Raw genomic sequence first — 14,677 nt, forward strand, 5'->3', positions numbered from 1 at the left:
CATGAGGTCAAACATGACCTAACCTAACCAGTCATTTATTCTTCTAAAAATATAATGAGCTCTGACCTTTTGAAAAAGTAGATGTAAGGATTGCTGACACATTGGAAACATTACACTTGAAAATACATTATGGATCATCTGTCTTTTTCCTTTTACAGATGCAATCTATTCTGTGAGTAGGATGAGTGTGCACATGTCTTATGAATAATGGACTTGTTTTTCAATTATTGACTTGTCCAATCAGTAAATTGTTTATAATTTTTGAACAGATCCATTGTGTTCACTGATGTTCTCCAGACACTTTTGCATCTCTGAAGTCATATTTATTTGTGTGAATGACAAATCAATATATATATTTTATAAAAAAAAAAAGTGTCAGAAATGTAATTTAGTTAAAAATTATGGCTTTCTCAAACAATTTCTAAAATATTTTTGATTAGACGTTTGCCTTTGATTTTGATTGCAATTGGAGAATTTTATTTTGAACTTAATTCAGTTATCCCTAAAGCTAATTGACACCATCGAATTTTGTAATAATCTGATATATTAAATTGATTTGTAATGCTTGGTAGGACTGGGAACTTTTGATTCATTTAAGTGATTTCAATGATATTTGAATGATGTTATATAGCTGCTATGCTTATTTTAATATTTAAGCGTGCGACAAGAAATACCTTAAGATTTTTGTTTTCTGTTTTCTATTTGTCTTCAGTTCAAGAGTTTATTTCAGCATAAATAGCTGGCCATTGCACATTCTGGAGGGTCACATCGAGGGTAAGAGAAAGACAAGATATGAGGAAATGGTGAAAATACACACTGTGATGTTGAATCATTTATATACATGCAGCAGATGATGGTGCTAAGTAGTTTAAATCATGCCTCATGCTGTTTTGATACACATTAGAATTGTGAAATGAAACAAAAACCATATAACTGCTTCAACATTAGTAGAATCATCTCAAACTTTACCTTCTCATAGAGAAGAAATAACTAGTCAACATATTGTCTAAAAAAGACTACAATAAATTAAAGCAAGACAGCATTCACATTTTAACATCACAAGTATGTACAGATGAACTCAACAGTTCTTCCTTGTTGACCACTGACTGATAGTGACAGTTCACAAGGATTTAAAAGTGCAAAACATATAACCTTAAAAGACATTCAACATCTTAATAGCTTTTACAATTTCATCTCCTCACTATACATTCTATCATCTACACTTACTTTAAAAGAAACAAAAATGAGGAATAATGTGCTGTATATCATGTGCTCTTACACTGTATGATGAGATTTTGGGTACCGCTATATTTTGTGATGGTGTTACTCTTAGTAAACATGGATGTGAAATTGCTTGGTTAATTCACAGAATATCGTACATATTACACTTAGCTACATCTTATGTTTGAAATAGAGGACAGTTGTTTATGCAGCAATGGAAATGAAAAGTGTTTTGGTCACCTTAACATAAGGAAAAGGACATTTTAAACCACGAGTTCCAGCATGAGAAAAGCTAACAAGGCACTCTGGTTACTTGATCTTGTGACCTAGTGGAGATCTCACCAGAATGTCTGCAAAAAGGGAACTTGAAGCAGGGCAGTAGATATTTGCTCACATGGTCGTCCATCAAATCTATTAAAGATTTGCCCGGGTCAATCAAATCAGTCTGTGTTCATTTACTACGAATGCCTTTTCAGCAGAAATTCACAAGAACTTACAATAAATTAAATCTACATTTTTAGAGTTCTGTTTCACTGTTTGGAATATGCAGTCTTCTTTTGAAATGCATCATAAGTTCCTATCAGAAAATGAGGCCAGTTTGCCTCTCCACCCTCATCTGCTCTTACACTCTTTTCAGAACCCCATCATGCAATTTTTTTTCATATATAGTAACATTGTTTTTCCTACTTTAGTAAGCACTTTTTTCACTTTCTTGCTCCAAGTTTAGTCCTTTGGTTAGTCTTTCTCTTAAACTTTTTCTCTTCAGTCTCATGAGTTTTTAGGAATTCTTTCTTTCTTTCAGTTTTTGCTCTGAGAAGTTCTGATTCTATTCACAACACTCACATCAAGCTCTTGAAATGTTTTTCACCTCCCGACACATCGTTCTGCTGAACTAAGCAGGTTTTTCAGCATGCATCATATGCTTCTTTCTTGTAAGCTCAAAGTCTCATCTGTAAAGGTCACCTGCAGCAGCTGGTGCTTGGAACACTGGGATTCATTTGTGTTGGAGTGCGTGCATGAATGTGATTTCACGAAGTCCGTGCCCGTTTCCATCCTGTTTTCTCCACTGCTGAGCTCTACCTGAGAGTCCCGCAGAAGGGTTTGCTCGGTTGAAGTAGAACACGTCCTGCTCTGCACAGAGCCACCGCAGCAGCCCATTTCCTGTCCCGCCTCCATGGGATACAGGTACATCTGTGATGTGCTGATCACCTCTGGCAGCTCGGGTAACGCTAGCGACGGAAAATCACGAGACATGACCGATGAGCTGTGGACGCCGTTCCCGCAGTGGAACTCCGCAGGGCTACTCCCGTGTCTCCTCCCACCGATACGGCAGAAGAGGCACTTGATCTTTTCCAGAATCTTCTGCACGACTGTCTTTCTCAGCAGAATGTAGATCCAGGGGTCCAGAATGGGGTTAACAGAGGCAATTCGGATGGCCTGAAGGTCCGGGTTTGGCTTTTGTTCAGTCATTACTGGAGAATTATACAGCTGGTTCACAAACACCCGCACCTAAACATGAAACAAGACATTATCTGTTTACATATCTGTAGTTATCAAACATTGATTTTTGACACAAACCTATTTGATACTGCAGGTGATGATGAGCTCTACCACCAAGTTTAGAAAATCTTGACACACACACTGATATCAGATACTGGTTTTCACCTCAGTCTTTCCACTGTGAGTCAACACATAACTGTACAAATTGTAAATACAGATACAATCCCATTCAATGAACATTTTGCGTCTGAACATCTCTTATCAGTAGATAACAATCAATAGATGTCTCATGTACTAAGATTGTGACTGTGACAAAATGTTTGACCTTTTTTTTAAATCAGTTAAAAATTTTCAATCTAAGTGCTGACTGAAATTGTACAGTATGTAAAAAAAAACCTGTCCATGTTTATATATATATATATATATATATATATATGTATATATTAAAAAATATATTGTACAACTATAGCCTATTTATTGCCCAGTAAATAATACTGTAATACTTTTCACTTTAATTTACAAATTTACTGTAGATACATTTATAATGTATGGGTTTTTTTTTTTTGTATGACGCTGTTTCACATAATTTTATGATTAAAAAACACTCCTCAGTAACAAATTTATACTACGTTTAAGTGAACTCGTGGACTTTTATTAACAAACCATCTTTGCGTTTAGTTTCGTGAGTTTTCCCACATAATTTAGTGCACCTTCCTCTAAATCAAAGTATTCTGTAATTTCCCGGAGGCCACCAAATCCCACTTACCACTAAAGGAATCGAGCAGATGAGAACCACAATGGACGTGGCTATGAGAAGGATGACCATCTGGATCTCCGCGCCGGCCAGACGCGCGAAACTCCGCCTGCGCCTGATCTCCGCGACTCGCGCCTGGTCCGTCCCCAGCGAGGTCCGGCGGACGAAGCGCTTGTGCATCAAGATGAGAGCCGCGCACACCAGCACGTTACAGAGGACCGTAGCGAGGATGAGGATGGAGCTGAAGCCCGCGTACATGTAAGAGAAAGTGGCGTTTGTGCTATCGTTGCTATGCCAGTCAATGAAACACCAGGTTCCTGGATGCTGCTTCACCACGGATCCCAGTCCCATGCTCGGAAGAGCGCAGAAGAGTGCATTGGACACATAGATCACCACCAGAGCCAAGCCTGCCACCCGCTGGTCCACGTAGTGGTTGTAGAAATACGCGTGATTGATGGCGAGGTACCTCTCGACGGACATGGCACAGATAATACTGAGACCCGCCAAGGAGAAGAAGAGTAAAATGAAGCCGGAATACTGACACAGAGGTTTCCCGCCGGGCCAATCTCCCTTCACATAGGTGGCAATGGTGACTGGGCTCGCGAGGAGAGTTCCCAGGAGGTCAGTCACGGCAAGTCCACACACCAGGGTGTAAAAAGTGGTCTCTTTTTGCTCTTTTCGCGACTTTCGAAGCACTACGATAGCAATCACGTTCCCGACCACACCAAATATGAACATAATGACCGGGATGGTGGGGTCATAACCTTTGCCACGACTCGTGCTCGTTTCGTTCATCTTCACAGAGTGTTTTCTTTTTCACACGCAGGTTGATGTCCAAATCAAATCATGCGTTCAAGACGCATTGTACGAAATCCTTGACTTTCTCAATCGATGTCAAAGATCCCACGATGATACCGTCCACATTGACGTTTCACGCGCCGTTACGCGTCTCCATCATCTCCAAAGCGCGTGTCGGATTAGGATGCATTTGGACTCGCCAGAATCGGGTACTCATGTAGTCATTCACAAGTCTTAAAGTTCAGTCCTTTGTTTTTGCTCGTGAGAGGTGTGCAGTCCACGGTTGCCCTCAGTCTCACTAAAGTGACTCGCAACAAGTTTTTCCTTGAGAGCTTTCTGCCAGCTCCGCCCCTTGAATGCACTCTTGCACCATCCTGTCAATGCAAGTTGACACATACATGTCTCTGCATAAAATCATCTACGAGGATAATATTTATCTGCACAATTCGCACTCATTGCTCTTTCTTCATTTCGGCAAAATGATGCCCGAGTCATTTAAGGAAAGTATGTTTTTTGTGTCCCTTCTGAATGTTTTTTAAACGATGCATTTAGCAATTTTCTGCTTTTATGTCCTACTTTTTATAGAAGAAAATGTCAATTAAAGTTAGATTTTTATCCTCTCTTTTTTTTGGTTTGTCTGGTAAAATGGTGCCGACTTCAAGAGTACAACTTAGCATAACTTGACATTAAGGAAGTGCTGCTACCACAATACGTGTGTTGAAACACAAACACCACAAGAGCCTAAAAAAGACAAGTGTTTTGCTAAAAATTCCAGTAACAGCAATGATAATCATGCTTTATTTAAAAATATAAATGATTTTGTAACATAATCATATTTTAAGTCCTCAGCATGATTTAGTCAACTGAAAATTTCTGTCTGTTATTAACATAGTGTTGTGATGAAAGTAGCTCCAAAGCCCCAACACCTCATCTACCTCACATGACCATAATCCATTCTTTAAGAAGCAATAAAACTGCACATGGTAAGTGCACAAAACAATATGCTTCTGTTATTAAATCCTCAAGATTTACATTCTGGCTTCATACTGAGTTCTTGCCCCGGGGGGGTTAAGTATTGCTATATAATTTATGCATGACACATTCATAACATTTGGGAGCTGCAAAAAATATATAGTGCTATCCATTTTATCTGGTACTTAAATCTTTAATCATTGATGATGAGATTTACACACTTGTTCAAAAAGTTATATTAACAAATCAAGTGAGATTGAAAGGAGTTAGTAAATTATATTTGGTTCTCCTTTTCACACACTGAAAATACTTTAATGATATAGATTAAATATATTGGTCAGTTTTAGTTTCTTTAAGCACTTGCACTTTTTCACACTTCTATGACCTGGATAGTTCTGCAAGGTTTTCTGAAGACAGTGACTCACTCAGTGCACAGCCTTTGAAATGTCATTGTACTAGTTGTTTCTGGATTTGTTTTTTTTCCGTCTTGTGGTGTACCTTGTGCTTACTGACGTCTTATATCTGCTCAAGCTACGCCGTGCATGCTGCAGCTACACACAACACCAATGCATATATGAGATCTGAAAACAGTGTGGTTTTCTGTGAGGTTTATATTTCAGGAAAAATGCATTTCTGATGTTATTGCCGTATGTCACTACAAAGGAAGTGTCTGCCATTAGTACATTAGGTACACACAAAGTTCACAGAAATGTCACCTAGGAGTTAGCTTGTAGGAATGCACAGGAAATTAAGTGATTACAAAATCACAAAAAGATTAAAAATCTTTATCTAAAGAGTTAAAGAATACACATTCAGTCTGAAAATAGCGCAGAAGTTCACACTGAGTAACATGCACTGGGTAATATTCTAAGAACTGCTCTTTTCAGTTCTGATTTAAAATACGAACATATAACACTGCATTTATTTGAAGTTGCAATTACAAGAATTGCAATCATGACATAGATTTACAATTATGAGCCATAAAGTCACAACTGACATAAATTAAAATGTATGAGAAATAAATGAATGATTGCAAGAAATAGTCGTAACTGTGAGACATTTGTGGGAGATAGTCTTAATTTAAGAGAAATAAACTTGCAGTTGTCAAAAAAATTGTGAGATATAAAGATGCAATACCTAGAAATAAAGCTTTCTAGGACACATTTTTAAGATTTAAACACACAATTATAAGAAAACAGGTTGCAAGGAACCCCTTTAAAAAAAAAAAAAACAAATTCATAGGTTGAAATGGATTTCCTTAGATACCAAGGGTAAAACAGGTCAAGTGGGGATGACATCAAATGGTCCACAAGCATTACTCTTATAGAACGTCTGTGCAGGTATTGAATCGTACACTCGCAGTGCAGCAGTATTGAAAACATTGATTCTGTTTTTAATTATTGTCTGAGATGATAGATGACCCTCCATCACACGTCATGTATTTAACCTTCTTCCCACTCACTCCACTGCTCCGACTGATGTTTAATCTGCAGTTAATGAAAGATAAAACCTCCTAAGCTACAGCTTTTTTGTTGATTGAGCTGTCTGTGTTTGGAAGGGTGGTGCAGCTGACTAAGTGGCTGTATTACATTTTCAATGCTTCTGTGACCAAAGTCAATAAGCATAATTAAAAGTCATTCAGTGAAAGCAGGGTGCGTGATGGGTAAGCTCCACTTACACCATATTTTGTTACCTTCCCAGAAAATGAGCAGACATAAGTCAGTTTCTAAAATATATGAACATTATCTCCAATATGACAGCCATATTAGCAAATATCAAAGTTTTTTTTTTTTTTTTTTCAAAGACATGATGTTGTTTGTCTAAACAGTTCTTAACCAGCTATCCCATCAGCTCTCTTTGTGGTCATCTTGGCCCCCCGGTCCTCAGCTTTTGTCTCCCTTAATATTCATGTTTTTAATATTCATCATGGTTGACTTAATGACCTCATCACATTAACGGTCATTAAAGGATTTCCTTCATTTACACTCAGAATTTCAAAACATCTTCATGTAAGGGTTATAGAAGCATCATTATGGGCTTTCTCAATCCTGGTCTCAGTACATTTAGCATGTTTCATGATATTAATTAATGGTACACATAGTCGAGCTCAGTATTTATTTTTATTTTTTTTTTGGTGATATAATCCAACTTATTTTTAACGTAGGAGTAAGTCAAGGAGTGTCAAACGTAGGAGTGTCAAATTAGTCTGTTATGCCACTTGATATCATAAACTGATATTTAATATCATATAATTTTAATTCATCATTGTAATCATAAACACACCAATTTGTAGCACAAATATTACAAATCTAAATAATTAACTCTAATAATAATAAATAATTACCTGCATTTTCCCTAATGTGAATGTTTTCATGTAAAATTGCAACATACTTGTTGATTTTTGACAAAAGGGTGGGGTGTGTGAATAAATTCAGAAGAAATAAACAATTTTTTTTCAGGGAACTAAAGAGGAAGGAAGCAACTGGGGAAACGAGCAAGTGTTGATGTGTGTGTGTGTGTTGTGTGTTGTGGATCTCAGTCTGTTTGTGAATGTTGGAACGGTTTTGTTTAATGACATTTCCAAGCAATGTTTTTATGCAGCTTGCCTGGATTGTGCATGCTTACATGCATATGCTTTTGCTTTTTAGTAATTTTGGGTAAATAAAATAAATGCCAATGAAATACTGAAGAATTATAAAATGTACTGTGAATCATCCTACAGAACTATACGATGCAAGTAAAAACATAATGACCTTAGATGCAATGATAAAATATAAAAGCATTATGGGCCACATCACTGGAACAGTTTAGATCACGTCCTGTTTTGCTCTCAACTTACAGTAGGTGAGACCTGATGTGACCACTTCCTCCACAGTCTATATACTTACAGTCTACATTCATGTATTTGAAAAAGTGATCTTGGTAAACATTGCTTTAAATACACAATACAGGGAAAGATGAAATAAGGAACTGAGAAACCGTTAACTGACACACACACACACACACACACACACTCACTCATGCTCACACAAAGGACGAGCGAGAGAAAAAGAAAGAGAAAGGGTAAGAGAGTGATCTGTGTTCGATCCTTTGAAAACTAGAATGCGCATGTAGAAGAATTACACCTTTGCTCTAGTCAACTGAAGACTCTGAGGAGTGGAATTTGTTGTAAATGTGTGCAGTTCTCAGTTCATGTGTGTAAGCAAATCAAGCTTGATTGTTGTCCCTCTAGACACCACCCCCCCATAACTCTTCGGAAGAAAAACCACAGTCCGAAATCATGTGTTAACTGGAATCACCTCCTTAGAGGAGATGAGACATGTTTTCTCAAGATATGTAACAGATTACATTGAGAGAAAAATTACATCTTGAGAGAGTTCTGCTTGTTTTTATTCTATTTTAAGGGGTCACATCATAATTGCTTATCATTTTTGTAACTTACAATGATTTGGACTAGATTTTAAAAGAAAAGTAAATTGCATACTATTTATTCGGTATGGTTTCCTTTATAAAAACAAATAAATAAATAAAAGAAGTGAAGAGAACAAGGTTGTTTCTCAATTTTTGACACCAGTGAGTGTTATCACTGAAGTGATATACTTATGATGAATTACCACGTCAGCATTCACGAAAGAGTCAGACACGTTTTGAGATGAAGCCAAGTCAAATGGCTGTTCACCCTGGGGTGTGTTTCTACTAAATAACTGCTCAGATAAAACATCCGATTACTGGAATTGTTGTTCTGGTTTGGAAAGCATTGCGTTTTGCTGTCATGGGATATAGAGCCAGTGTGTTGACTTAACTGACTGTTTAAAATCCAAGTATGGAGTTTAAAAGAGAGGAAATGAACAGAGTTATGATTTGGCACTAGAGACATGACAAGAGCGAGAATACATATCTCATAAATCATCTGATGTAGTTTGCATGAGCACTGAAATTAGCTTTAGCAGAGTCACCATGTGCCATTTATTGAATTAAAAAGACATAAAATCACCAATGTTTTTTTTTTTTTTTAATCGATGTGCTCTGTAGAGTCCTCATACCTTATATACGAATGCATATTTGCACCGCATTGACCGTTCTCTGCAGATCTCACACCTCCTCGAACACCATGATTGGTCAATTATATACAATGTCTGCATGCTATTGATCAAACTACTTTTCATCATTACCTTTAGCAAGTATTTATCCCGATCAGGAAGATATGCCCAGAAAAAAAGAGGATGCACAGTATATTCAACCTATCCAATCGTCTAGTTCTATTTTCATTAGAAATGCAAATATGGCATAAATGATTATACATAACAATAATGTATATAACAATTGTGGCTTATTTGTTTCTTTCATTAAATGTGTGCTGTGGGCAGAATGTGTGCCATCATGTAGGTGCATCACATCAAGTTTGTGTTTTTAGAAAGCCTTGGTTTATTGTGACAGATTTAGTTGTGTTGTTCCCTTCGGCAGGTTGATTTTGCTCCTGTGGTAAAACCCGACAGAAGCCCTCTTTGTATTTCCTCTGTGAAACTGGGGGTAAGTGTTTACAGGGCAAGCCTCAATCTGCCCTCAGTCCTCATCGTTCCATCAACCAAAAAATCCCGACTGTCTCTGCCTGAGAAAGAGCTGAGCATAATTTGGCTTGTAGCAGAACAGAGTCAGCTAAAGTGGTTAACAGTTTATAATTAAGGACGATGAAACACTTAACTACTCAACAGTCTGCTGAAAGTATTTCAGTTGTACATCATAAACCTGGTCCAAAATTAACACATGTCAAGTGCTAAATATGAGTAAAAGTGATTTAGGTGAGTAAAGAAATGAGAGGCAATCATTGACTTCACTAAATTCTAAAGCATAATATTTCATTGTACCTTAGGGCCTATAAATACACACACGTACAAACGCACACACACACACACACACACACACACACACACACACAGATAGATAGATAGATAGATAGATAGATAGATAGATAGATAGATAGATAGATAGATAGATAGATAGATAGATAGATAGATAGATAGCAACATGTGTACATGCATTTAGTCATCTTATTTTCATAATTCACTCACCATTGTCTATTATAAATATCAAGTCAACAAATTTCACTATGCCTCTTGATTTATCTGAGCCAGCTGGAGAGAACGGTACATGAAGTCAACTGATAAAAGACAAATTGGTAGTAATTGTTTGTCTCTTACATTTAGATTAAGACACATTGTACTGGGACATTTTCTGTTGCTAATGAAAACAGTGAAGTGAATTTAGACTCACGGCCAAATTGGCCATACTGTGATCAAGACAGGTTTGAGCACAACCCACTCTCTTTGTGTTGGAGGGAGTGTTCATGCATGCACACTACACTTGTCATCTGTCCAATATTGTGGGCTGCTCAGTGCACATATGTTCAAATACTCTGTGAGTGTCTTTTCTTATCAGTGTTCCACCTCTCTTCTGGTGCAGCTTGTTTCTTCGTGCTTCCCATGCTGTTGGGAGAGGGAGGAAGTCACCAGGGAACTGTTTCAGAGTTAAACGATGCTGGGACTGTGGTATTCAGCCCACATTTAACTCTTTGACCTACATTACAGAATGTGCTCGGGTCATGCAATCCAAATCAAAGATACAAAATGACAACAAATCCTAGCGAGGGAGAACGGGAATATATGTATGTGTGTGTGTGGGCATGAGAGAGATTATTCTCACCGTTCTCAGCAGAGAATCTAGTACCTATTCAAGGAAATGCACTTTATTCTCTGAACTTCACATGCTGTTTGTAGAATGAACACCTATTGCTCACTCAGACAAGCTTTACAGAACGTCCCATAGGGATGACTTGGGATTTCAATCGTTAGTCCATGTTTCAGTAAAATGTGTTTATGATGTAGTAAAAAATGAAAGGATATTTTTCTTCCCTCTATGGCGGCTGTAATAAAGTCCAACATTACAAAGCATTTATACTGATTTTCTTGAAAGAAATGATAAAAAAAACAGTAATGTGAATAAAAACTGGACTGAGGCAAAATTAACTGTTGACTGTAAAAGACATTTTTTAAAGCTGACAACATGAAATGTGAACTCTACTATGAGCTTAATCATTAGAAATAATCAATAATTTACTTTGGAACAAATGCATGCTCTTACTGATTTTTTTTTCAAAATAATAAAAAAAAACTTTTTACAACATTTTTAGGTATAAAATTGTAGGTATAAAATTACAGTTTAATTTAGTTTTATTTATTAAGGTGGGATATCCCTCCATTCCCCCTATGCAAATCACACCCTGTATATATAAATATAAAATTATATATAAAATATATCTGTATCTAATAATATAAATATATATATATATATATATATATATATATATATATATATATATATATATATATATATATGAAGAGTTCAGATGCAAAAACCTCTAAATGCCATCTGAAATTTTCATCTAAAATTAGGATTTTTATCAAGGTCCTATGCTTAGGTTGAGTCATTTTACTTTAATTGTGATGTGCAGGTCCTTTTCCAGGCTAGTAAAGTGAAATAACTGAATATAAATATAGGAGCCTGATAAAAATCCTAATTTTAGATGAAAATTTCAGATGGCATTTAGAGGTTTTTGCATCTGAACTCTTCATATATATATACTGTATCTATATATATCTGATGGTTAGAAGGGTTCATAGGTCAACCATGAAAATCCTCTGCACATCAATATTTTGCGAGCCTTGAGCTAAAAATGAGGCAGAGAACCAATCTGCAGTCTAAGTCACTTAATGCAGTACATCGTGACAAGAATATACAGTACAAAACCACTCACTTTGGCAGCAATTGTTACAGTATGTCATAAGTATGACAGCTTTGTGGTTTATCAACAATAAACAATGACCGACGACATAATAGCTCATTCTGACAGGCTAGCAGGACACATTCATTTCAGACATCTGTAAAACAGCATATCACACAGCATCTGTGTGAGTGGCTGAAGGATAATATTCTGTAGGGAGAATTTATAGTTTGACCTCTTGAACAGGTTTCTAACACACTGTCGCACAGGGCTGTTTGGATGTGATTGGATTGCAGAACGCAGAATAAAAAGGAATTGCTGTGAAATTTCAGTTTACAAATAGACACTTTAACATGCATAAAAGGAATACTGGTTTCCAGTAATGTTCAATATATCATTTAGCAAGTTGGAGATGAAAGGAATAGTACGTAAACATGCCAAATGTAATCAGCTGGAAAAAATGATGAAGGGGAAACACCTATAAGCACTAAAATGACCAGAATATGTTCCATGATAACTTTAAAACCATAAGTGTACATTTTAACAGAAATTCATGTTCTGGATATAAAACAGGACCATATCTGATATGGTGAGACATGTAATGTATTTTTGCAATTAAATGCAATGGCCGGTGTAGTATAAATATGAAGCACGGTGTGTGCTTTTATGACACTTTACAGATAAGGAACATTATTTGAGAGTGATAACACAAAACAGATGGCACACTGAACTCCTTCATACTGTCAGTGCATCTGTGTTTGAAATGCATCTGTGTGTGAATGTTTGAAAAATTGTGTGTTGGTAGCTGTGAGATGAATCCTAATCATCTTTCAGGGGTTTCCCAGGAGTACCTCGGTCTCTGTCGTTAACTGTCCGTTCTTTGCTATTCTCTCCTTCCTTCTGGTTTGAATTAAATTGCTCATTTTCGCCTATGCATTTGTCTATTAAAACAGCCCTGTGTGATTAAATTGTGTATGTGCATATGTGTATGAGATAGAAAAACAAAGAGGGAGGGTGCAAATAGTAACAGACTGTCAATTCTTTTTTTTTTTTTATAAATGAACAAAAAAATTTTATTTTTGCTTCATGCATAATTTTAAGGACTTGGTAAGATCCCAGGCTTTCATAGTTTGTGCTTCACCGAGAGAACACTCATAAAAGAAATGATGGCTTAAATTATGCCTGTCATCTCTGACTTTCATGTGTGTTTTTAACACAAGCTTTAGTAGAACAAGTCTTGACACTTGCCAAGTATTCTCCCCTGGGCAAACCAAAAACAACAGTGATCACCAATTCAACCCCTGGAGAAAATGTGAGTGTGTGTATGTATGTGTATTCTGCTTATGATTCTTTGTATGTTTATACTGGATACTGTATGTGTGTGAGGAAAGAAGATAGCAAAGGTGGTTATCGGGGCTTTACCTGGGTCTGTAAAATACTTTCAAAGACAATACTGGATACTTAAAGGACATCAACAAAAACCAGACTGTCAAGTTGTCTGCTAAAGCTAGCTAAATTTAGCTTAAAGAGACATGAATTGAGTAACTCACTAAAGAAGCTGCTTGTCGAGATATCACGTTGATGCCTGCGGGTTTTCCAGATATACTTGGAGATTTTGTTGAGTAAAAACCGCTTGAGGACTTTGAACATCAAATACCCATAGCTTTCACAAAGATTCTGCATTTCTCGAGGAGCACATTTGCATTTATGCTGACACTATATATGCACATTTATATACATACTGTATACTAAATATTTACTCCAAAGCTAAATGGATACTTTTACTAAAACAAAGTTAAAACCAGAGTGTCATTCACATTACTGGAAACCAATATTCATTTTATGCATGTTAAAATATTTCCTTAAATTCCAGTTTATATTTCGATGGTGATATCTGGGCTGCAGAAATTTTACCCTAAGCTGTAAAATATACATTTGCATATGGCAGAGTCTTGCATTTCCACCTTTGTTTATTTCACTGGTAATTTTGGAGAGTGTGATTAGCATAGCTTGAACATCTGCAACATAAAATCTGAGGTATCAGTTTCAGAGATAAGCAGATATGAATGAAATTTAACCACATGAACTGACACAAATAGCTCCTATTGATCTGTTTACTATTTCCACTGCTGACTATTCATTTCATAACTTTCTTCTCGTCTCTCATATATTCTTCCATTAGTATGCCATATAGGACTGACATGAGACAGTTGAAACTGACTCATCTCTAACAGGAGTGATGGCAGGAATTGCTCTCTGGCCACTGTCTATATTGCTATGATATGCTCACTGGATGAAATCAGAAGAGCATTACTGTGCATTATTAGCACAGTGTTTGCTGAATCATTCAGATTAATATCCATTCAATCGAAAAAGTTTAATAAAACTATTTATAATCTCTAAACTGACTGACTGCATGGACTGACTGCAGTCCAACATGCTTCATGTGTTTGAGTGTTTGCGGTACAGCACGTGTGGACTTGTTACCACTTCACGCAGTGGCAACAAACTCTCTGCTTATCTAAATAAGAGATAAAGAAATAAACTTTACTGATGCAAGCAAACCACAGTCAGCATCCCATATACCAACAGCGTCTCTCTTCTCTCTATTTTCTTTCCTTTTCTCTCTTATTATTTACAATTAAATAACTTAT

The 14,677-nt window shown here is 36.6% G+C and overlaps 1 protein-coding gene across 1 annotated transcript; it reads right to left on the minus strand.

The window, feature by feature from the left end:
- Positions 1-819: 819 nt before the first annotated feature.
- Positions 820-4,686, minus strand: LOC127957218 (prostaglandin E2 receptor EP4 subtype). The gene is made up of 2 exons (XM_052555645.1): positions 3,488-4,686; positions 820-2,730 (listed from the first exon to the last, which is right to left on the minus strand). The coding sequence occupies exons 1-2, from the start codon at positions 4,268-4,270 to the stop codon at positions 2,137-2,139; spliced, it is 1,377 nt and encodes a 458-aa protein (XP_052411605.1). The 5' UTR covers positions 4,271-4,686; the 3' UTR covers positions 820-2,136.
- Between the last annotated feature and the right edge of the window lie 9,991 nt (positions 4,687-14,677).

This window comes from Carassius gibelio, chromosome B5 (assembly GCF_023724105.1).
Source record: "Carassius gibelio isolate Cgi1373 ecotype wild population from Czech Republic chromosome B5, carGib1.2-hapl.c, whole genome shotgun sequence".
Taxonomy (NCBI): domain Eukaryota; kingdom Metazoa; phylum Chordata; class Actinopteri; order Cypriniformes; family Cyprinidae; genus Carassius; species Carassius gibelio.